The following is a 23,937-nucleotide window of genomic DNA, read 5'->3' on the forward strand; positions in this document are numbered from 1 at the left end:
ACTATAAAAAGAAAACACCTTTTCACGGTGGTTGCCTCTCAGGTGTGAGTAATACGTAACCAAGGTAATAAGCATGGTGAATGTAGAGTCGTGGGTCCACCAACCCCCACGCATTTTCTGTTAGCCTCTCTCATGAATCACACCTGATTCAAGTGTACGATGCTGTTTGAAGGCTTCATGCTACATATAGTAACCATCAGCACCATCACTCGCTCTAATCTGACAGACCATTTTCTAACTGCAGTATTTCCCTCAGCACCTCAAGATAAGAGTCTACAGCCATGATACAGGCTATATTTAGACAATGATGCTTTGCCCTAAATGTTAGCAACAGCGTGCTAACATGGTCATAATATCAACGCTACCATGATATTGTTCAGCAGGTATAAAGTTATGGGTGGAATATATCAAAGTACATTTACTCAAGTGCTGTACTAAAGTACAAATTCCAGGTACTTGTACTTGACTTTAGTATTTCCATTTTATGTGACTTTATAGTTCTACTCCACTAGATTTATTTGACAGCTGGATATCACAATACAAAATGTCAGAGGATTAGCAAAGTCATTAGAGTCCATCCTAACAGGAACAAAAATATATGTACCAAGTTTCATGGTAATCCATGAAATAGTTCTTGAGATATTTCAGTCTGGACTTAACTGGTGAACTGGTGATAGCATGGTTAAAATATCTCTCTAGACAGACATACTAATAATATGCATTTTTCTGTTTATTTTACGTAAAAGCGATTCGATAAGCCCCGATAAACCCTTTATTTCATGATTAATTGCAGCAGCTTTGATTTTAATGAACATTAAACATGACAGACTATGAAAATTAGAGAAATTGAAAAATAATGAGCACCTGAGTTAAATGAGCAGGCGGCTCAAGTCTACAGAGCCTTTGATGCATAACAGGCCTTTTACCCAGCAGACATTCTGGCTCGTCTTCACAGGGAAAGCACAGGCGGAATTGATAACATTCATAACGGCTGCAGTCCGTTTACGTACGCTCACTGTCACACTGTCGCCACTTAGTGGGACACTTACTTGCTATTTCAAGTGTTCATCCTGAACACACTGTATGCTGAAGGGTTGCACAGAACAGAGCTGGTGACTGGAGAGAGATGATTCTGCAAACAATTCCTGTGATCGTGTGGTGGGTGAGGTGACAACTGGGGCTAATCTCCGAAAACATCGTTTGATTGAAAAACAAGATAGAAACTGCAAGGGTTATACTGCTACTGAAGGATGTGGCACCGCCTGTTTCTGTCTTATTATTCATAAATATAAGATTATTTTGGCTGGCAGTTTGTATCAATACTGTCACTGTTAATTAGTGAATTTTAAAATGTGTTTTCACTCACTTGGATGTCAGCTGTATTAAGAAATTAGGAAAGAAGAAAGCAAATGTTTTTTCTAGTTTCATTGGTTTATTTTTCTCTTTATTTGTGATGCAGTTGGTCAAAACGTGCCTTTGTGTAAGGTAAACGTAAAATAAAAGATTACCTCAGATAATAGCTATGGCTGCCTCCATTATGAATCTAATGGAAACTGATTTGAATCCTGGATGTGTCAAAACAGGCATGAAGCACAATATTTGTAATTGTCTTCCATAAATCTTTAGCCTTCTAATAAAAAAGGAAACAAAAAGAAGAACAATCTCACAATCCACTTATGGGATTACAAAGCATGAAGGTCACCACCTTGCAATCGACTGCACACATCTGCAGTGAAGTCGCAGGGGGGCTCTAACACCTGACATCCTTTTCAGCCTTCACATCTCTGTATACAACGCTTTGTTTCCCTCATGGCTTTGTCCTATACTGTGAGGCTGATGGGAAACAATGAACAGCCTGATACACAACAACAAAGACAAAACGCAGACGCAACACAGCAGATGAAAATCCAGCGTACAAACAAACACCTTTCAAACACAGCTTAAGGAAATTTAACACAAAGAAAATTGCACAATACACTGTACAATCAAAGAGTAACGCAATAACAGAAAGGCAGCAAGATGGCAGACAATTGCATTACACAATACACTGCAACACTGTAAGTTTGATCTGTAGATGTGCGTTGAGGGATTAATGTGTAGCTGTGGAGCCAATGCATTGAGCCATAGCTGATGTGGACCTCGAGAACGGTCAGCATGGATGTTTTTAAAGAAAGAGAGTTAACATCTCCTTTTCAGTAACACACATTAAAGTTATCTCAGGGGCAAATCTTCAGTATGAGACATGAGTCTATGTATGAGACATTCTTCCAGTGTAATACTACTTCATAGAGTAGACAAACATGTCTCTCACCTGTACTGGCATGGCCCACAGGTTGGGACAGAGGAAGAAGAACCACACGAGCTGGTTGGTATCGATGGCAACCAGGTTGCAGATCTGAGCAACAGTTAACTCGCCCATGGACATGTTGGAGGTGCACAGGCGCATGATCTTGTTGTAGATTTTTGTCTGGGGAGAGGACAATCGCAATAAGATCCAAACAGTCCAACCTCAATGGGCTTTAAAGGTCGAAAAGTCAAATGTTATGAGGAGAGTTTCCTGAAATGTCTTACCTGTATGGCCCCACGCAGGTTGATGCCTGTTTCAATGGCCACATAGTAGGAGGCCTGGAGGAAGGTCCTCTGCAGGAGCAGGGCGAAGAAGAGCAGCACGGCCAGCACATATGCATTCTCAAGAAACTCTTTGGTGGAAATGAAATAGATCCCCAGCAAAGTCATCTGGAAGCACAGACAGGCAGGGAGTTGGGAAGATAATGGTATTGATCGGTTCGTCACTGTTAGTCAAACACAGGCTGAAATCCACAGGGTTGGATTTGAGTTTCTGTCTGGAATGAATTTCAACTAAACTCGTTCCTGTTCATCACTTGAGAAGTCGAGGGTGACAGCAGCCATTTAAAATGCACCATTTCCATTTCACAGCAGACTCCAATAGTGTGTGTGGAACTAAAATAAACTGAGCTGCATCGGAGTCCTGACAGTGTTTAACAGACTGCGAGCTGGAAACCAAAGAAGAATGGGGTTCAGATACAGGAGATGGACAGAATATCTCCATCAAAGACGAATTCATTCTCCATCAAGAAAAGATTATTAACCAAGGAGCTTACAAATTTTTGATCAGAAACGTGCCTCAACCCCACATCCACTCCTACTCAACCATGAAATTCCTCTTCTCATCACACTCTCGAAAACACATTTCTCAGCCATAAACACTCACAAACACCACCCTGCTGCTGTCTCATTGTCTATTTTACAAACAGGCCTATTTTCAGGCGTCTCTCCGAACCGACACGCTGTCGGGGTCATTTACTTTAAGTGGCTGACAAGTCTTTTAACCATTTTTTGAATTAACTTTTGATATGGCACTGGCTCACATGAGTGTCTCAAACAAATAATTGAAGAGTTATCCTTACAGAAGGATGCCTGAGTGTCTGTCTGATATGGCAGTCTGCCATGCGTGGAATTTAAGAAACTGAGACAGCTCTAGCAGCAGTAAGTCTTATAAATATTTGACAAGGACTAAATTAGTACACCATTGGGGCAGATAGTACTGTCACTGTGACCTTTGAGAGGCAGGAGGAAGCCATGTGACCTCTCTGTTATGTCTGCTCCTGCTGTGTTTGTCGGTTTCTGAATCCTTGACTCAGTCCTGTTTCATTTTGACATTCCTGTCTCTGAAAAAGTAAGATTCAACAAATGCAGGTAAAAACTGGTTACAGCAGGTAACTCTGATGTCTCTGCCAGCCACACAGGCAGGTGTGACTGCTGTGTGAAATCCACAGTAGAAACAAAACCGGAGCCAAGTACGTTCTGCACAGGGATGTCACTGTTTCTTAAGTTGAACAAAGTGAAGCTAGATTAATAATAAATTATTATCACCATTTGCAAAGCAACATCAAAGGTCAAGAAAACAAAACAAAAAGGTTTTCATATTAAGAGATGGGCTCTGACATGAACATAACTTTCTGCCAAAGTGTCTGTGCTTGTTTGAACTGGGACACCCACACAGTCCTTTTTTCAGTTACTTAATATGCAATACCTAAGGATACTTTTTGGCCAAATTATAATTTTACTGCTGCTTATTTAGTCATTATTATGTATACACAAACACTTAAGATTTGAAAGATAGTTAATTAATGGGACCAAAAAAAAAAAAAAACAACCATGAATGCAAAACTCCTGCTGTATTTAAGGGAACTATGAGACAAAACAAACAGCTGACTACTGTCATTGCCGAGGAGACGTTGTCGCAAAGACAATAAGATAAAGTTTAACTGCCAGATTTTGGAAAAAACTTCTGCCAGAATGAAACAAAGATAAGACAGCATTGTTTCATTTCATCTCACCGATCCAATTTGAATAATAGGCAAAGTGTGCATGTCACCTGTCCTCTCCATACCAAGTCTCTGCATATTTGTATATTCATTCAAGTTAACCTCTATCAAAAATGTCCCAAAGCACTCCCAATAAAGAAGCCACACAGTCGAATTTGCTCCGTTATGTTATGTAATGCTTTCCTACTGTGTGCACGGTAGCATGGCTGAACCCTCACCGGCTGCTGAATGGTGCGGTTGTCCTTGCTGATGTGGTGGACGATGCCAGAGATGCAGAGGGGCCCGGCGAAGCCCAGCAGGTCGGCCAGGAAGCGGAATGTGATGCTGAGAATGAGAGGTCTGCCAAACGCTTTCCTCAAGGCCTGCCAGATGAGCTTTGGGCCCTGGGGCGCTGTGCCATGAGGCTTCTGAGGGAATATAAATAATACATTGAATGCACTCGAGAAATGAACCACATTTAGATGCTGATTGTCATTTGCTGAATGCAGCTCATCGAATTGAATTGAATCGCATTGAATAACAGTTTTGTCTACATAAACGGATTCAGGTTACTAAAATCTAAATTACAAATACAAGTCATCATCTATCAGTAGCACATTCTCATTGTTCCATTAGTATAATGAAGATGGCTTCTTTGCATAAATCATAACTCCAAACACAATACACAGCCGTTTCTCTGTGGAATTGAACTGGAAGCATGACAAAGAGAAAAGAAAGTAGGTTAGACACAGCCTGCTAACAGAACAAGAGGAAGTAACTCTTTGAACAATAAAGCCGAATTGACAACATTAACTCAAGAGTGAGCCCACCACTGCACCAGAAACCTGTCAAATGGGGTCAAGTTCAGCATTTATATCCTCCCTGCTGCTCACATCCTGTGATTATAGGCAGGTTTCACAGTGGAGCTGAGCCAGTTATGGTTAACTGATCTGTAACTAATAATGCTGGAAAACGACGACAGTCATGCAGAGGACGAGGATTAAATATAGAAACACGATCAGGGTTTTCAAACCAAGACACTAAAAACCACTGTGAGAGTTAAAGCTGCAAGGCTGAAGATTTTCATTGAAATGAATGTCTGTTAACCTCCTAGGACCTGCCGTCTACATATGTGAACATCACATTTTGGGCTGTCTAGACCTAGTTTTGTGGTCTAGACAGCAATTTCGCTGCCATGCAAGAGTTCGGGTCTTAGGAGGTTAAGTCACCACCGATAACAAAATCAGGTAACACAATGGTGATCGAGCCTGTGACACACTGACGAAAGCATTGCAATACTCATATATCTGCAGTATGACGAACTGGATGATTGCTGCCCCCAGAATAATGTGAACTGTGGCATTAAACCAAATTTGCTGTTACCACCAGAAACTGCAGGTGCCGTCAAACCAGGACTCAAATCTTTGGGACTGCCACTTTAAACAGATTGTTAAGACTGACTGGAAAAGCTACTGATCTTCATTTATATTGATTTATAATGTCTAAAATACTGTATATTAACGACAACACAGTTCGCTTCAGTGAGTCATTTAGCAGCAATTGGAGGACAACATCCGGACTGTCACATGCAGTAAACACTCCCAGAATATTTTCACTGTGTGTGTGTGCGTGTGTGTGTGTGAACATGAGTCATTCTCAGAACTCGGAGAACAGATGTGGCCGCGATCATGTGTCTTTATCTTTCCATTTGGGCTCATTCTGAACCTCGGCCTTCATACGAAACGTGTCACTGTGCGCGTCACACATGCAAACACCCATAAACACACATGACACACACACATCCTTTCTTTCTACCTTGGGTTCAAACAAGATGGAAGGAGGACGTTTCATTCTCACACACGCAGAGTCAAACTCGCTTCCCATGAAGCGCAGTGCCTTCACCCCCGCAGGGGTCGGGATGTCGCCTCGTTCACAGTCGAATGGGAATGACCCAGTGCCTCCAGGCTCTCCTCTAAATGCCCCCCTCCCACCCCCCTCACTCCACCTCTCCACTGGGATCTCTCAGTCTCTCTCATCCCTCGCTCCTTCCGGAAGGAAGTGGGGTTGTGTTCACACCGGACGCACACGCAGCAGTGACGAATCTCTGCGACCTTCCAAACACTGGAAAACAATGACCCTGTAGAGGAGGCCCTTCACCTCTGACCCCTGACACGTGCTCCGTCAGTGAGACAGAGCAAGAGAGAGGCAAGAGGGAAGAATTATACATAACAGGGAAAATGGCTTAAACTAAAATCAGTATTTATTATATGAGGATATTGTCCGTAAGGAGCCTTTATTTCAGGCTTTGGGCTTGCATTGCATCATTTTTGTCCAAATCGATTCAGATTACATTCACTCACATCATGAGCCGGCCTGATAATCACACTGAATTGCCATTTTTGTGTCATTTCATTATCCACTACTTCTCTGTCGAGCAAATCTGAGAGGTGGGCAAAGATTCAGAGGTTGGGAATTAGGATAATCAGGCTCAAATATTTGCACCTCAACTCGTGGACAGGAAAAGCCGGCGATCAAACCACCAAATCATTGTTGTCGTTGCACTGAAGAGCATCCATCCATTCAACCACCAAACCAGGGGATGAAGTATCCCAGCATGCAATGGACAAGAGCCAGAGTAGTTTCCAGTTCACTAAAACTGAATGTATTTGGACTACAGGAAGAAACCAGAGCACCTGGAGGAAACCCACAAAGACACAGAGACAACATGCAAAATCCACACAGAAAGGCCCCACTGACCCTCTTTGATCCTGAAACATATGAAATATTCTGTTCACCTCCATGACATACATGGAGGAGGAAAATATTAGGAAAACGTCACAGTACTGTAAAGCAAAACAACACCAGAAGTGACCACAGGATTTAATCAACACCTGTTAACACAACACCAGCAGCAAGGTGTTTGGTGAATTTCTTGTAGTGTATTTCCACAAAAAAAGACAATTTTATAGGACTGAGACAGAAGGAATTCGTTTGAGCATTTGTACATCTGTACATGTTTCAAGGCAGTGTGACATTTCTGTGTTTACTATTGGCTAATCGTCTCTGTGACGTCTAAGTACAGTTTAATGGTCCCAGCTCAGCCAGGGCTGAGTCATCACAGGACAGAGATCAACGTTTTTATGAGAACAGCTGTATCAAAAAAGAAGAAGAAGAGGAAAAAAACAGTATTTGAGATTCCCAGATCAGTTCATGCATACGTCAGAATGACAGTTTAACATCACAAACCAAAGACTTATGATGACAATTAAACTAACAAATGGGCTCAAAATAAAGTGAAGTGGCACCAAACAAGCTGCACTTTAAGCTCTTACATAAATACTTAAAACCTCATTTGTGTCTGTACGAGTACAACTGGGAGATTCAAGTTGATCCCTTGATGATAATCACCACACTCAAAAAGAGAGACAGCAGTTTTCTTCTATTTCGTAATCTGGCTTGTCCCAAGTATCTCATCTTGAAATAACACAAGGACCCTCAACATGAAGGCATTTGCAAAATACAGAAGCTAACAGGAAAACCAGCCCATCATATCCTTCACTTTCTACTGTGTTTTTTGCAGGTCTTGTGTTACTTTCTGCTGCGATCTGCACCACAGCCTGATTTATCCGTGATTATTTATTCAGCACAAATGACGCAAGAAACTGAGACAGCTTTTGATTTTTCCCACATCAGCTACAAGATCTCAGATCTCAAGAAGTGCAGAGAAGCCAGATTCTAAACTGGGAGCTCACCTCCCACATATCAAAACCTTGACATTTTTGGATTACTTGTTAAATTGAACAGGAGGCCACCAGTTTCTTAGCATACTCATTTACACAACATTTACTCCTAATGTGCTTTATTGTGCATTGACTGAATTAATATTTCTTCTGAGCTGTCTGTCTTTTAATGCCTTTTCACACTGGTCTACGGGCTATGATGATCCAAGCAATGGACAACAATCCCATACGTTCACAAAAGATTCACAAAGATGGCCGACAGTAATCAGCCGGTGCACTAACCTTCTGCTCCTCAAAGGCCTTGCGTAGCTTCATGTAGTTGGTGAGGGCTCTCATTGCAATAGGTAGTTTGCCAATGACCTTGAGGTCTATGGGCCGTCTGTGAGCGGAGGTAATGAAGGTGTTCATCCACCAGTAGGTGGCTTTGGACAACAGGTTGACGAAGGGCTGCAGGAAACGAACACCGAGGTCCTGGAGGTCCTCGGGGGGCTTCACCTCAGTTGGGTCGGCGAAACACATATAGCGCTGTGAGAGGAGGAGGGACAGAAGGACAAGTTTGATTCATTACTTAACTAAATAAAAAACACCGACCACAAGCTGCTGATGAGAAGTTCCGTCGAAGAGAAACATCAACTCATTTGAGAAAACATCTGTGGAATTAATAACTGCAATTTTCTGCAGAGTGTCTGAGAGAAAACACAGCGGCTACGACAGTAGAACACACACTCCTACCAGTGGGATTAATTATAGCTGCTGAAAAATGAATTGTTTCTATTGTGTTTTAATTACAGGTTGTCTGAAATCACTATGGCAATTGCTAAATCTTGGTAAAGCTTCATATGGATGTTCTGCTTTCACAAGCAGCAGACTGGAGCTTTTCCAGTTCTGAAAGGTCAACAGAACAGAAGAAGAAGAATATATGTGGTGCAGTGCAATTTAGCTTCATAATGTATTTTACTAAGACAAAACAGTGCAATAAAGTCATCTGAGCAAAGCTTTTTGGGAACTGGGTTAGTGACTGGCAGATGAATCAGCACAGAAAACATCCAAACACTGGACTCATTATATCCTTTTTTCATGGTTTTGTTAGAAAATAGGTCAAGGCAGGAATAATGTTCACCAATTATATGTCCTGTTTTTTTAGTATCTTCGTTAAATTTGATCAAGGAATTGGAAGGATTAGCAATTGTTGGTGATGGAAGCTAATTATAACCAAGTCAAGAGGATTCATGAAAATGTGACACAAGAAAGGGTCACGAAAGTAGACAGAGTATGTGTTTCAATAGACCAAGAGCAGGGCATGATGGGAGAGTTCCTTTCTCTGCTGTTCATCCACAGTGAGATTCAATAACAGATGTGTGCTCAGTGCGGAGGTGAAAAGGGGCAAACACACGAGACATTTTCTCGTCAGTGGTGGTTATCACAAAAGGGATTGTGGCTGAAAAAAGCTGAGGAGTCAAAAGATGTGACCATGATCTGTTGACTGAGCAATCAATACAGTACAGCCAGATCAACAATGAGAGTTACATACCGTAAAGTTCACTCTCTGCTTTATAGATAGTGTTGATCACATTTCAGTCCCAGTTCAGTGTGGCCCCAGGCTGGCACACCTTTGAACCAGGTATGAGTCAGATGGCAGCCTGAGGCTCCGTCTGCTTCATAAAGCTGAGCGAACGTGGCCTTTGCCTTCATGTAATAATCTTTATTTCTTATTTTGTCCTTTATTTTATGACTCTGGTTGTATTTTTCTTGCCTTATATTTTCTCAGTTTTTCTTGAGAATATATTTTTTTCTTTTGATTTTTCTTTTTCTTTTTTTTCTTTTTTTTTTTTTTTTGCCATACTAGGTTCTAGGTTCTCCTGGGTTCCACATGACTCATGATATTATGACATATTGTATGCTAACATTCATTCAATTGACAGCCAAATGAGCTGTCACCACCACGTAGCACGTAGCATCACCGGATCCAATCTATTTCTAACACAACCTGATCACTGACCACTGGAGCCATGTGGATTTCAGACTAAAAGGAGAGATGACTGAAGCTGAAAACAATCAGAGGATTACACACGCCTGAACGCATGTGACAGCGCACACACAGACACACACTCACCCTGCCCAGGATGACATTGATCTCCACAGCTAGTAGGAGTCCGTACAGCAGCACCAGCAGTCCTGTGATGCAGTAGCGTAGCTGCCTGGGGCCGATGCCGTGCTCGGTGTACTTGGCAAACTTGATGGTCTTCATGATGAAGGCCAGCACCCAGTAGATCAGCAGGGCTGAGGAGATTTAGTAGGAATCAGAGACAGACAGCAAAGGACTGGACGAGCCAAAAAGATAAATAACCCGACTGTAGACAGATTATATCAGAGATGAGCTTTGAATTTAATGTTTGTGGAACATCTAGGTGCACTTTGTCAAAGTCTGAGTCACGATGATGTTTCGACAGAGTCACATCATGTGAGTTCAACGGGTTTACTGGTGTAAATATTGAGAAACTGGAGGGCAACAAGAACTTCTTTGAGATGAAGAGCATCTATACTGTGAGGGTCACCGGCAGAGGCTCGATCAGAAGACTGATTTCTGTTCATACAATGATCAACCCAGCACTGCTCCACCACTTCACTCACGACACGGTGATATAGAGACTTCAAAGCCGAACCGTGATTGGAGTGGCGAGTAAAGCACCCTCAGCTGAACGGCAACGAATGAATGATTCAGGAGGAGGAAAGGAAATGAACTATGAAGAGTCAGAGAGAAGTAACAGAGTGATCATTACAGGAGCAAACACGGGAGTTAGATGAGAAAAACCAATGGACTAAGGTGAGAGGTGACACTGATGTATTTCATAGTAAATGGATTTATGAATAAATAAAATTGGTTGACAGCTGACCGAGAACACAGCGTATGCTCTAATGTGTTTCTTATTTAAGAAGAATAATGTATATGATATTACTACTGTGGGTATGTTCCATTATTTCTCAGAGATCATAAAGAATTCTAATGGAAATAATCACAAGCAAGGAATCAATTCATGTTACAAACACAGAAGCTCTTTCACCTGAAACTCATATTCCTCATGAAAGGGGATAATTAATATCTAACTAGAGCAGTACAATTACACAGGATAATATTGCCCTCAATCATTTTACAATCTTATCTGAAGGTAATGAACCATTCATGTGTAAATGGAAGCGCTGATCCTGTTGCCCTGTTATATCATTATATCATTCTGAGGAGCTCATGCAATTATAATGTGTTGCTGTTGTGAACTAGGGTCAGTTTTCTATAACATAGTTCAGCTAATCCAGGCATTACAAGCCCTGATTATTATTCAGCAATTTTTTCACAAGACCTAATCAAATGTTGATGCTACAGAAAGCTCTGGGCTCCCTGAGACCAACAGTAAAGGGTATAATTAGGGGTGTTTCTTAAAAAAAAAAAGACTTCAGTAAACCTTTTCTCTGTAAGCTAAATGAACAAGAAAAGATGTGAATGTTTAACAAACAAAGGAATACTGTACCTAATAGTAGTTTGGGGAAGTTGGAGGTCTCGATGTTATGATAGTAGATAATAGAGGTGATGCCAGCCATGAAGGCCAGACCTGCAGGCATGTACAGGTGAAGATGGAGCGACTGGCTGAACCTGCAAATGAACATCAGACAGAGGAGGAAAAGGCTTAGAGTAAGCACAGAATAACTGACACGAATGTATGACACTGATGGCTCAAAGTCCCAGGGACATTCTGTCTTCACTAACCAAACATTTCTTTGCTTAATTTCTCCTGAACAGGTTGGATCGATGTATAACCACAGGTATATAATCACAACATGGATGCAAGTGATGGTACTATGTGCACACATATTACATGCATAGAGAGAGAGACATAAACAACCATCCCGAGCTCTTTGGCACAGCACTGATGTCAGTGTGAAACACCCATTGAAGTGGCGAGCAGATGGAGAGCTCTTCAGTAACAATTACTCAAATGTGGTTACCCGCCTCCAGTCTGCAGAAATGGCTGATAACAGAGTGTTTACTGGACCCTGCTCCACATGGACTTCCACAGATGACTAGAATAACCGCCTTGTTGTTGCATGCCTCCACCAACTTGACCTTTGACCAGCAAAATTTAATCGGTTCATCCTTGAGTCCAAATTTGAAGAATTTCCCCCTAAGGCGTTCCTGAGAATGGGAAGGACCGACAACCCAAACAAGAGGCCTCGAGCCACAGCTGTCACTGCGCAGAACAAGAAGTTGGCGGATTTAAAGAGAGAAAGGGCAGAGATGGGTTCTCTCTCCAGCTGTGTCTCCCTGTGCCTTCTGTCTTCATGACACATCAGCTCACATTTACCTCAGTAACAAAATCATGAGCAGGTTCAGAAACAGCTGCTGAGTTTGAAGGTAGAGGATCATCAAACAGATTGGAACTAAGGACAGTTTTCCATTTTTGTGCAGGAGTTTCGTTGAAGCTCAGGTTTAATGGATCTATATTGTATGATTGGAAAGGCTCAGTCAGAGCACCTGCATTAGGCACTGCTGTTTCTTGTTTGCTGTTTCTTGGTTGGTGGCATTCTGTCATAATACAGCTTCAATCTCTGAGTCCACAATAACATCTAGCAGCTTGTCATTTTAAGAAAAAAAAAAAAGAAACTCTTTTGTGAACAATCAACTAACTTCTACTCCAAGTCTTAGCCACAGTGCGAGACAGTTGCTAGTTGTTGAATGCTAACTAAAATATCAGCTTTTTGTGTTAAGATTAAAATTCTAAAAAAGAAAAATGAGGTGCTCAACACAGATCACAGATATCCGCTGAGTAAAACTTTAAAGGTGAGTAAACCATTAAATTTGTGGAATAGTTATTGCTAAAAGCTTACGGTCACATCATCAGTGTCAGAAGTTCATGCCGAACATACCCATCAGAGACGATGCCCTCGGCAATCTCACAGACGAGGATGAAGAGCAGGACGAAGGTGAGCAGCCAGCGCAGGTTGTGACCAGGAAAGTGAAGCCATGTGCTGTGGTGGATGTGGACCTTTGAGCTCTGGCTGCCCCAGCCTCAAACAGTGGACAGGAGATAGAAAGCATCAGGGGTGTGTCACTTTGAATCCACAGTCAGAGGCAGGAAAACGTAAAGGTAGATTTTTCTTGACTATCTGTGAACCTTCACAAAGCATAATGAAAATGACTTTGTGAACAGTCGTGACTGTCTGCTCTCTACTCCCAGTGCAACCTTGAACATCATGACAAAGTGCTCTCATATGCGCAGCAAGGCTGAACAACTAACAGTCATCTCAAAGGTAGGTCTGCTGGGGGTGATGGCAGCCTGCCACAGTCTGTTAACTATTCACAGTTAACACACTCAGTGTCATTATCACTTTTATTACACTGCTCGATGCTTGGCAGGCAAGCCGGTGAGAGCGGCTAGACGGCTGCTGGCCTGAGACCTTTGAGTCAATTATTTCAGCTCTTCTTGTGGCTTCTTTGTAATCTATACTTTGTCCCTTCATTTTGGTTCATTTTGGATATCATATAAGAACGATTCAGTCATCAAAGGGTGATTTACTTCATTAATGCGAGTCACCTCTGATCAGATTATGTTAATGACTCCTCTGAAGCTGGCAAATTAGCTGTTGGGCAGTTTATCTCTCTGTGTTGGCACAGGCTGGCAATCTCTCTCCCTCTCTCTCTCTCTCTCTCTCTCTCTCTCTCTCTCTCTCTCTCTGTCACACACACACACACACACATGGTGTTTTCATCACTTGTGGGGACATTACATAGACTTACAGTCATTTCCTGGAGACATACCTTAACCCTAACCCTAACCCTAACCACTATTTGCCTATTCCTAACCCTATACCTACCCTAACCTTACCTAACCCGTAAGCCTATCCTCAGTCTTCGCCCTAAAATGTAATTATTTAAATTGTGGATACCTGTATTTTGTCCCCACAAGTAAGGTGAGTGTCCACATGTGACTGTGTAAACAGATTTTTGTCCCCACAACATCAGTATGCATGGGCATACACACACACACACACACACACACACACACACGCACACACACACACAGATTCTGCCTCTTGTCCACACATCCAAACACACAAATTTTCACAGATTCTCTTACTTTTGTTAGCCGTAATGTGACTAGCTGAACTCATGAGCCAGGTCTCTGAAGAGCAACACATTACATAGCTGCAGGGCAGAACAGAGTACATAAACAGGACTCTGGCTTAAGAGGTTTTGTGTGGATGATTGAAAGTGGAGAGAAAAGTTTTCACACCCCTGAGGTACATCTTTGGTGACAAAGTTGTTTGTGAAAGCAGCACAGCTCAGGGTGACCGGGAAAGAGAGAAAATCACTGCAGCCTCCAGCCAGTTTCTCTTGGGTTACACTGCCACATGGACTCACACTGCCTTCCAATGATTTATTATACATTAGCACAGCTCAGTTAAAGGTAGTTGCACAAATACAAGAGAAAAACAACACGAATAGTCTACAGCCATGCTAGTGGCTCTGTGAGACTGTACACGTCAGTGTGCTAACATGCTCACAAAGACAATGCTAGCATGCTGATGGTCAGCGGGTATAATGTTTACCATGTTCACCATCTTAGTTTAGTGTGTTAGCATGCTAACATTGCTAACCAGCACTAAGCGCAATGTATAGCTGGGGCTGATGGGACTGTCGTTAGCTTTGCAGGTATCTGGTCATAATGCAAAGTATTGGGAAATTTAAGTTCTGACCTGCTGATGACAGTTACAGGATCACCAGAGTGATTACAATTTATCCTGAGGAGGACATGAATGTCTGGTCCAAAGACCACGGCAATCCATCTCATAATTGTAAAGAAATTTCACTCAAAACCAAAAATGTCAACCTCAAAATTGCACTAAAGGTAAAGTTTGAGGATCACCAGTAGGATTCAACCTCTGGGCACCATGAATGTCTGGACTGAATTTCATGGCATCCATCAAATGGCTGTTGAGATATTTCACTCTGGACCAAAGTGGTGATATGGTCATCCATGGAGCCATGCCAGTAGCATGACTGCAAGAGCTCAAGTATAGGAAAGAGCTGTCTGCAAAAACATCCAAACACACAAGTCAAAAACAAAAATTTGGAAAAGTGGTATAATGTCTAATATGTAAGTATTATGTATAATGTGGCACAACATGGAATGAAAACAATGTCTGTATGCTTTGAAATATAACTGGACAGGTTGTTTGTTCAGTGAACAACAGGAACACTGCAAGACCAGACGTATGGAGAGACCAAGTGTCGTCCTACTTGACAAAAAAGACAAACTGCTTTCATATTTCACTCACGCACACACAGTAGGCACACACACAGACATGAAAGCACAGATGACAAAGCCCTTGTGTGACTGTAGCAGCAGAGTGTGTGCAGCAACACAGAGCTGCTCTGTTATTCACTGATGATGACACTAATAGAATGGCCAGCAGCCAGAAAGGGGAGCAAGGGAGGTGTAACCTAATACCACCGTACACTACATTTCATAAGAAGAGTCACATTTGCTTGTAAAAATGTTTGCAGCTCAAGAAACATGTCCTTATACACTATCATACATGAGACTTGTATATCTAGCGCTGGCCATGGGGCAGCCAACACCTACAGAGATGCTGTATTAACTCAGGGAATGAAATGCACAGTCGAATAAAGTCATTTAAAAAGTGGATTTATGTGTATAGATAAAACATTAATCACATGCAAAAGTAAACAAGCTAATAAAGAGAAAACTGAGAAGGACTGATGGACATGTTAAAGCCCATCAATCTGATTTCAGATCCTCGTGGAGTTGTGTGTATGTCAGTGTGTGAGTGTGTGTGGTCTGTGCAGGGAGGTGTGGTGTGGGAAGAGGCTGAGGACCTCACCTACTGGCAACACTCACCAATGAAGAGGATGGGAAAGGTGATGAAGAGGAGGAAGACATGTGGCACCACGTTGAGCGCATCCAGGAAACAGCCGTTGTTCAGAACCCCCCCGTCCACATTGTAGGCCACCGAGTTATTCTCGTTCCCACAGAACGCCAAGGACATGGTGGAGCCAGGACTCTGCAGGGAACCGGCCGGAGGAAGAGGAGGAGGACCAAAGACAGGAGAGAAAGATTTTAAACAGAGGCTCTCAGAGCATGTCGTCTTTTCAAAAGGAACACTGATCGTATCTTCAGTAAATCCGAGTAATTCCCAAAGCGACCTCCTTCCTGCTCCTAATTATCGGATCCGATGATGGAGAGGAGACAGAGGGAGAGCGGGAAGGAGGGAGAAAGGGTCAGAGGCAGTCACAGTACAGTGCAGCAGCAGCTCCCTCTCCTCTCCAGCAGTCTAAGCGGCTTTCCCGGCCATGCTGGTGAGAAACATCTGCATCCCATCTGCTCGCAGTTCTCGGACATCCTCTAAGACTGAAGCCTCAGTCGCACGCGGTGCTGCACAGCTCCGCTGGAATGCAGTCATGCTCACGCGCACAAACACCCACATACAAGCGGCAGCAGCGGCGGCATTCTGCAGTGCACCTGCTATTCCTGTCTCTTTGCAAAGGAGAGCTCAGCCGACCTTGGAAGACGAGAGAAGAGGGCGCAGAGTGTGCAGCAGGATGGAGGACTGAGCCGCCAGGGGGGCGAGTGGAGGACAGGAGGGAGCAGTGAATGATGAGGAGAGAGGAGAGAGAAAGGAAAGAGAGGGGGGCACAGCTGCTGTATGAACAGTGTAAGCGTCATACAAAGGTACGTGTGAAGCATGAGCAAGCACTCTAATCTAAATCCCAAAAGCACATTTTCAGGAATTACATAACTCTTCCCTCTGTCATTTATTACTCCCCTTCACATTAGACCTACAAATGCATTAAACAACACGGCGCACAGTGGTGACTGGACACTACGCTGCACACATAAAAAATAAGACATAAAATATTAATGAATTCCCGGGATGGATGGATGCGTTGTGCGCCTGGTCCAGCGGAGAGGGATCTCGTTGCGGCCAATGGCTGCTGACCTGTTCGGAGGGATCAGCAACGAGCCACATGGGAGCAGATTTTGATAATCCATGTACAAACAGGCACAGACTCAAGGCCTTTTCTTCATGGTTAAAATGATTTGTGTTTAATATAATCCATGACATGGTGACCTTCACGTAATAACAGCGAGGAGATAAGTTTAAATGCAATGAGCAGTCTGCATGAGTGTTTACACACAGTCAGTTGTTGTTTAACAGGCATTAAACAACACAAGACTACAGTCAAAGATAATGTCGCCAACAGCTCTTAAGTTGTGTTCCTGAGCGTGCAACAGCATTAACTAAACTCAGACCAACACTAATCAGTAAAGTGAGAACACACCAGAATCAGACACAGTAAAGACCTGATTCTAGGATTGACAGTAAAAACCTGGCAAAACAAAAATAAAAAACAATGTAAAATTGTTAATTTTGTAAAAGGAATTACAGTCTATCTTAAATGTTGTTGCTTTTTTTTTTTTTAGTGTTTTGGATCAGATCAGGCTTGCTGTTGATCCAAAATTCATCAATAATGTGTTAGGTTTTCTTCACACATTAAATAAATCCACAATCAGAGCGGCAACAAAAGAAGACATTTATTAAAATTCAGTACAGTTTGACAAAGCTTTCAGAAGCTGAGCTGCCTTTCATTTTTAGGAACAACTCCTACAATCAGAGCCTGAGATACAGATCTGCATGTGTTATGTACAGCAAGTTGGGCCAGCCACAGATTCATTAAACTGCATTTTTATTTCCCAGTTTTTGACAGGTGAGTCCAAAAAGTCCTCAACTAAATCGGCCTTTAGCTATTCCAATGATTATAGCATTAACTGCACTACAGATTAGCTTTTCCAGTGTGTTCTATATCTTAACATATAAGCAAAACATATACAATAAAAGATTAAGAACAATTCCCATTTGTATAGTGGGGAAAAGTTTGCATATGACTTATGCAGAAAGCCATTTAAAGTCCATTAATTGCCTGATGAGACAGGAGACACGAGGACTGACTGAGTTGCTCTTCTCACGCACCTTCGCACTTCTTTGTCTGACCACCTTTGTTTGCCACCTTGGTGCCACTGGTTGAGTCAATCCCAGTGAACAATCTGACACAAAACCACATGACAAGAAACTTAATGAAAAAACTGCACTCACAGCTGCCCAACAAGAGAGAGCAGAGTCCATCAGGTTGTGCTTGAAATGCCAATCATTTGCCCTTCCAATATGAAAAACTGCAAAACATGAAACAACGAAAAATGAGGCTATTGTTTATTTTTTACTGTCATTAAGATGTGTTGTCCAGGCATATTGAACCAGGAAGTGGCTCTGCAATACAATGACTTATGGAAATGTAGGGTCATAAGGATTAAAGGGATAGTTTGGTTTTCCTGACAACACCGTATGAGTTACTGACCAGTAGTGAAATAATCAATAGTCAGCGTGGCAACAAGCACTCTGGTTGGAGATTTCTCAACCAGCTCTGGCTTGGAAGGAAAATAGCATCAAACAAAAAACACCAAAATAACATTTTAAATATCCACAGAATATTAAAAATGATCTAGCTGGTTCACAGTGCTCTTCGTCCGCACCTGACACTGGAACTCTTTAGTTTGTGAAAACCAGTTTGAATATGCACTGAAGCCTTTTTACATATCCCACCACCACGCAGGCTCCAGTGTGTAGAAATACTGCCATTATGTGACAAGCAAAATTGTTCCAAACTAAGGAGTGGTCTGAGGGGACCATGAAGTGGGTAAAAAAAAAAAACAACTAAACATTCAGTTGTCCCAGTTTGCTGTTGCTGCTGCTGCTGCTGCTGCTGCTGCTGGCCTGGTTGGGACTCTATGCCAAAGGCTATGTCCTGCAACTACATCACTACTGACTGGTAACTCATACAATCTCAGTTTTTCCCCTATAATTGTACGGGTCTTTTTTTTTAATGCCAAAAATAACCCCAAATATCCATTCATTTGGAAATCAATGATTTGTGTTTGTGGGGTCTGTGCATTGTTATACAAGGAGGTAGTTCTGCAGGGGAATAAACAAAACTTTTGGGTGAATAACTACTAACTTCACTTGGCTGTCTGTGCTGGCAAGTCAAAATAACATTATATCTGTTACAAACTTGACGAAATAATGACCCACGCACTGTAGTTACCTCTGAATGAATTCCAGTGTGCAGGATGCTTGCTCCTGGTACATGGGATTGTAGTAGTAATAGTTCAACGAGAACACAGCCATCACAGCCATGAAGCAAGTTTGTGGAAGCACAGCCAGCTGACGCTCCATGCTCAGCGTCCAAAGGCTTGCCATTGCACTTCACCTACACATAGATACAGATATATGTAAACCCTTTTCTATTGTCTTCCACATAAACATATTCAAATGTTAGGCTGTTAAACCAATGCATGTCATTCAATCCTCGCAATAAGCACAGCCTGAAGTAACAAGGGTTGGCTGTGCCACAACCTGAAGACAAGTGTTTCACTACCCACACCCCAACTGTTCTGCAGAGTGCAGGAAAGCCAACAAACTTAGCAACTAGAGTTACCTAAGCTGCTAAATTAGCATAGAGCTCAACTGCAATTTACTTCTCAAAGCTCTGACATTATACAGAGTTATAGAACACACAGTTATCGCTTAGTTTTGCTTTTCATTTACCATTAATCTGCTTCACCTCGGATTGCTTCCTGGAAATTCTCTCTGAAAATGATCTCGCTAACTTTATTTGTTGGTATGCCAACCAGGCCGATACACGGTCCACTTAGTTTATGTTAACTGACAAGTTGAATCACATTTTAGCTTTGCAGGTTATGTACGTTCAACTTACGTTATGGATGAGTGGATGGACTCCACTGTTGCTCCTCTGCCTCCATGATCTCATGCCACGCTTCTCTTTCAAACAGTCTTGCGCAACATAATCTGATATTAACAGCATTTAACTGTAATACACATCATCTGCAGTCAGAGCACAGCGTGATGTCATTTTGCAATATGTTACTGGAAAAATGCTGTCAGCTACCGTAATTATTTTGGATCCATGATGCATAAAGATTTACAGTTAAACTGACTGAACTGTACTGTTACTGTAGAATTACAATTCACTGAAGGTCAAAAGGCATTTTGGAAGCAATGAAGTGTAGATAAAAGACATCAGGCATAGCTGAAAGTGAGGAAACTTCAGTTCATCTTTCATTTCAACATCCAAGATGAGGAGTTCACAGCAGCTGGGCTTACTTTTATTATCTCCTGACATGGAAAACCATACTTAACCAGTTGACAGTGAAATGCTGGACAAAACATGGGGTTTTCAATAAATTAAATCAAGGAGACTGAGTTCAATAACTATTAATCACAGTGGCACAACAGAGGGCAGACTAACCAGATCTTGCAACGTATATCAGCAGAGCTTTCACCAACTAAATGAGTGCTGCCAACATCAAAGCTGCACACTGAGGGGAAGATGTGTTTATGGTGCACTGTGGCAGTATTATTATCCCTTTTTTACGGATGGGATAACTGACCGGGTTATCCTTCTGTGGTGCCCTACATCAGAGATTAGCTCTGTCAATCATTTGATTGCCAGGGGACAGCTGAAACATCAGTGTGTATTGAAAAAAAAAGGATGAGTGGAAGAGCAGCAGCCACTCAGAGAGACTCTCAGAGAGGAAAAAGCACTATTTGAGCAACAGGAACTAAAGGCTGAGTTATAGCTGGGGAGGCAGTGCATTTCTAAAATCATTAAACATCAAAGGAGACTCTTCTGTTACGCAGTGATGTTTGGTCTGTAGGAGTAAAGTGAGGAAAAGGAGTGAATGATGAGTTATGCATTGCTTTATGTGAATTTATCTTGTAGGTCTCTCTCTCACCTGTTCAAGGAAGGAAAGAGGAGGAGGGGGTAATTGTGCTCTAACTCATATTTTGTAAAACATTTCTCCATCTGACTGTGAGACTGTGTTACTAAAAGCCCTGCTGCAAAACCAGAACGTCCAAAATTTCACATTCTCCCATAATTCCCTACTAAAAATTAGCCCAGAAAGCATCCCAGTGGTGTATGATGACACAGGGATGCACTGACTAGCTATGACTTGAAATGACTTGCAGCAAGTATTCCCTCATATCTATAGGTAGGGGTATAATTGGTGGGGTATAATTGACAAAGGCTGCATCTCCAGTTTTCTTTCAGCTGTTGCTGGAAAACTTCCAATAAACCAGCAGCAGATGATCACAGTGTTCCTGAAGGCAAATAATAAACAAGGGATTTAGCAATGTAGCTTGATCCTTGTCCATTAAGGGCTTTGTATACAAGGAGGAGGACCTTCAAATCAATTCTGAAAGTTACAGGAAGCCAGTGCAGAGCAGCTAAAACTGGACTGATGTTCTCTCTCCTCCTGGTCCTGGTTAATAGTGGAGCTGCAGAGTTTTGAATGAACTGAAGTCTATGTGTTTTTTTTTTCGGGAGGCCAGTAAATTGTGCATTACAGTAATCGAGTCAGTATGAAATAAAGCCATGAATTAGTTTTTCTGCATCTTCTTGATTTAGAAATGGTTCTGGTACTTTAGCTTTGATTCTAAGGTGGAAAAATAAAGTTTTTGTCACCTTGACTCACAAGTGAAACAGTCCAAATGTCAGTGACACAGTCACAGACGCTGTTGCCGTTTGGCTGAATCACTTTTAACAACCAAAATCACACATTTCTGACCCAGCAAAGCCTGAGCAGGCTGGTTAGTTGGTTTAGAGGGTTTTTGACACTTTAGTGGGGCAGGTTAGCTGGTCAGGCTGGTTACAGTTTGGAATGGGTGGTCGTACTGGTAAAGCTGGTCAAGCAGCTTACTGACCAGTAGCTGGTCAGGCTGGGATGGTTGTATGCATGCACTTTAGCTGGGAAAGACAGCTGGTTAAGTTGGTTATGATAATCATGATAAAACTACATGACAGTCAGTCAGCGGGCTATTATATCGATTTAGTAGCAAAAGGAAGCACATTGCAAATGTAAATGTATTAAATATACTCAATTATATGAACAAAAAAACAAACATTAATTATTATTATTATTGTCATTACTATGTATACATAAGATATATATAGACACAAAACTAAGTAAAAAGTATACTTACAAATTGCACATTCCTAATTTACATGCAGGGTTAGATTCAGATCCTTTTGTTTTAACACTGACACTGGAAGCATCCAGCTAAAACTGGACTAATGTGCTCTCTCCTCTTGGTTCTTGTTAACAGCTGAGCCGCAGAGTTTGAATAAGCTGAAGTCTATGTGTTTTTGTTTGTTTGTTTGTTTGTTTGTTTCAGGAGGTCAGTAAATAGTGTGTTACAGTAACTCAGTCAGCTTGAAATAAAGCCATGAGTCAGTTTTTCAGCATCTTTTTGATATATAAATGGTCACAGTTAAGCTATTATTCGAAGGTGAAAAGCATGTTGGTAACTCTTTTTAAAGTCTTGTTGGATTCATTTTAGATTGGCTCAAATCCGTACTAATTGCAAAGTTAAAGGATTGTATAATGCCTTAAATTTGACTTTTAGATGATCACCAAAAAAAATCACTTCTGTTTGAAGTTACAATAAGGCGTGGGGTCTGCTAGGTTTAGTCTTGGGGTTAAAACAAAGATTAGGTTAATAAACAACAGGTTATGTCACGGTTTTGCGGGCTAATCCAAAAAGTGATGAGACAACATGAGACATGACGCACGCGATTTACGCAGGACGTAAGGCACGTCATAGCGAGTCCCGCTCAGCGCTATTCAAATGGTTCGATCAAAAGAGTGAAAATGGTGATGTCCAAAGTCAGTTCTTTAAAGACGTAAATATACCAAAGCATTCACATACATAAATAAAAAAATGTCAAATTAAAATCCAGTTAGTTGCGTTTGAATATCACCACCAGTCAGGACACATCATCAGGTGTTTGACTATCGTTCCATCAGAGGCAGTGAGGAAAACAGGATGATTTTTGACAGGAAAAAGTGATGTGGGAGACCGTGTGGCGAGGAGATATATGACCATGAATTCAGTAAACTAGGATCCACAAAGAAAGGCAGGGGTGCTGAGCTGAAAGCAGGGAGTGTGCTGAATGAGGTGAAAGTCTGTCATAGTGGGCCTCAAAGGTTGACTACCTCTGATTTGGGCTTTGTCCCCAGAGAACACACACACACACACACACACACACACACACACACACACTTCATGATGTTTAAGTCAATGCCAGAGCTGTACTAACAGGGTCGCGCGGTGTCAGTGAGAGTATCGATCGGTGTGTGTGTGTGTGACCAGGTGACACACTCAGCAGCACTTACCGGTTTGTATCGTGAGATCATGGTGTTTCAGCGGCGTTTCCCTGACTCCCAAAACACTCTTCAGTACTGTCGCATCCGTCGCTTGGATGTTGATAAAAATGGGTAAAAGTCTCCCTGATCGCAGCCTCTCATGTGTTCCGTGTGCAGCCGACTTGCTGTCCCACTTTGTGTTTGACCGTCCAACTGCAGGCGGAGGTTTAAGGGTGGAGGCGGGGAGCTGTCCACGGTGCTGAACCCGGGTACCGGGCAGGAGGAGGAGGAGGAGGAGGAAGAGGTGGTGGAGGAGGGCTCGTCTTCCTCCCAAGGCCACCTTTGCTCTCGGTCATGAACCGTCGATGGGGGTCTGCATGTGATGGGAGGCGCTCAACCAAACACACCGCAGCGGTCGATGCGACGCTGAAAGCCGCTGCAGACAGTTGTCACGTATGCCATCATGAACCGTGGATTACTGCACAGAGCGGTTACATAACAGTGAAGTGGGCTGCACAGCTGAGCAACACACAAGTAGCATTACACGATTGGCTGCTCTGCATTTCTGCTTTTTTT

General features: G+C 42.3%; 1 protein-coding gene across 4 annotated transcripts in view; it reads right to left on the minus strand.

The window, feature by feature from the left end:
• Positions 1-23,845, minus strand: part of abcc8 (ATP-binding cassette, sub-family C (CFTR/MRP), member 8) — a 57,494-nt gene extending 33,649 nt beyond the window's left edge. For 2 of the 4 annotated variants that reach the window (XM_076733177.1, XM_076733176.1), the window contains exons 1-9: positions 23,392-23,845; positions 15,982-16,144; positions 12,986-13,127; positions 11,593-11,714; positions 10,182-10,348; positions 8,351-8,593; positions 4,568-4,756; positions 2,572-2,736; positions 2,312-2,467 (exon numbers count right to left, since the gene is read on the minus strand). In XM_076733177.1, coding sequence (XP_076589292.1) covers positions 2,312-2,467; positions 2,572-2,736; positions 4,568-4,756; positions 8,351-8,593; positions 10,182-10,348; positions 11,593-11,714; positions 12,986-13,127; positions 15,982-16,144; positions 23,392-23,412 — 1,368 coding nt within the window. In that variant the 5' untranslated portion in view covers positions 23,413-23,845. The remainder of the gene's footprint in view (positions 1-2,311; positions 2,468-2,571; positions 2,737-4,567; positions 4,757-8,350; positions 8,594-10,181; positions 10,349-11,592; positions 11,715-12,985; positions 13,128-15,981; positions 16,145-23,391) is intronic. The other 2 variants (XM_076733175.1, XM_076733174.1) reach the window with 1 other exon arrangement.
• Positions 23,846-23,937: the final 92 nt, after the last annotated feature.

This window comes from Chaetodon auriga, chromosome 6 (genome assembly GCF_051107435.1).
Source record: "Chaetodon auriga isolate fChaAug3 chromosome 6, fChaAug3.hap1, whole genome shotgun sequence".
Lineage (NCBI taxonomy): Eukaryota > Metazoa > Chordata > Actinopteri > Chaetodontiformes > Chaetodontidae > Chaetodon > Chaetodon auriga.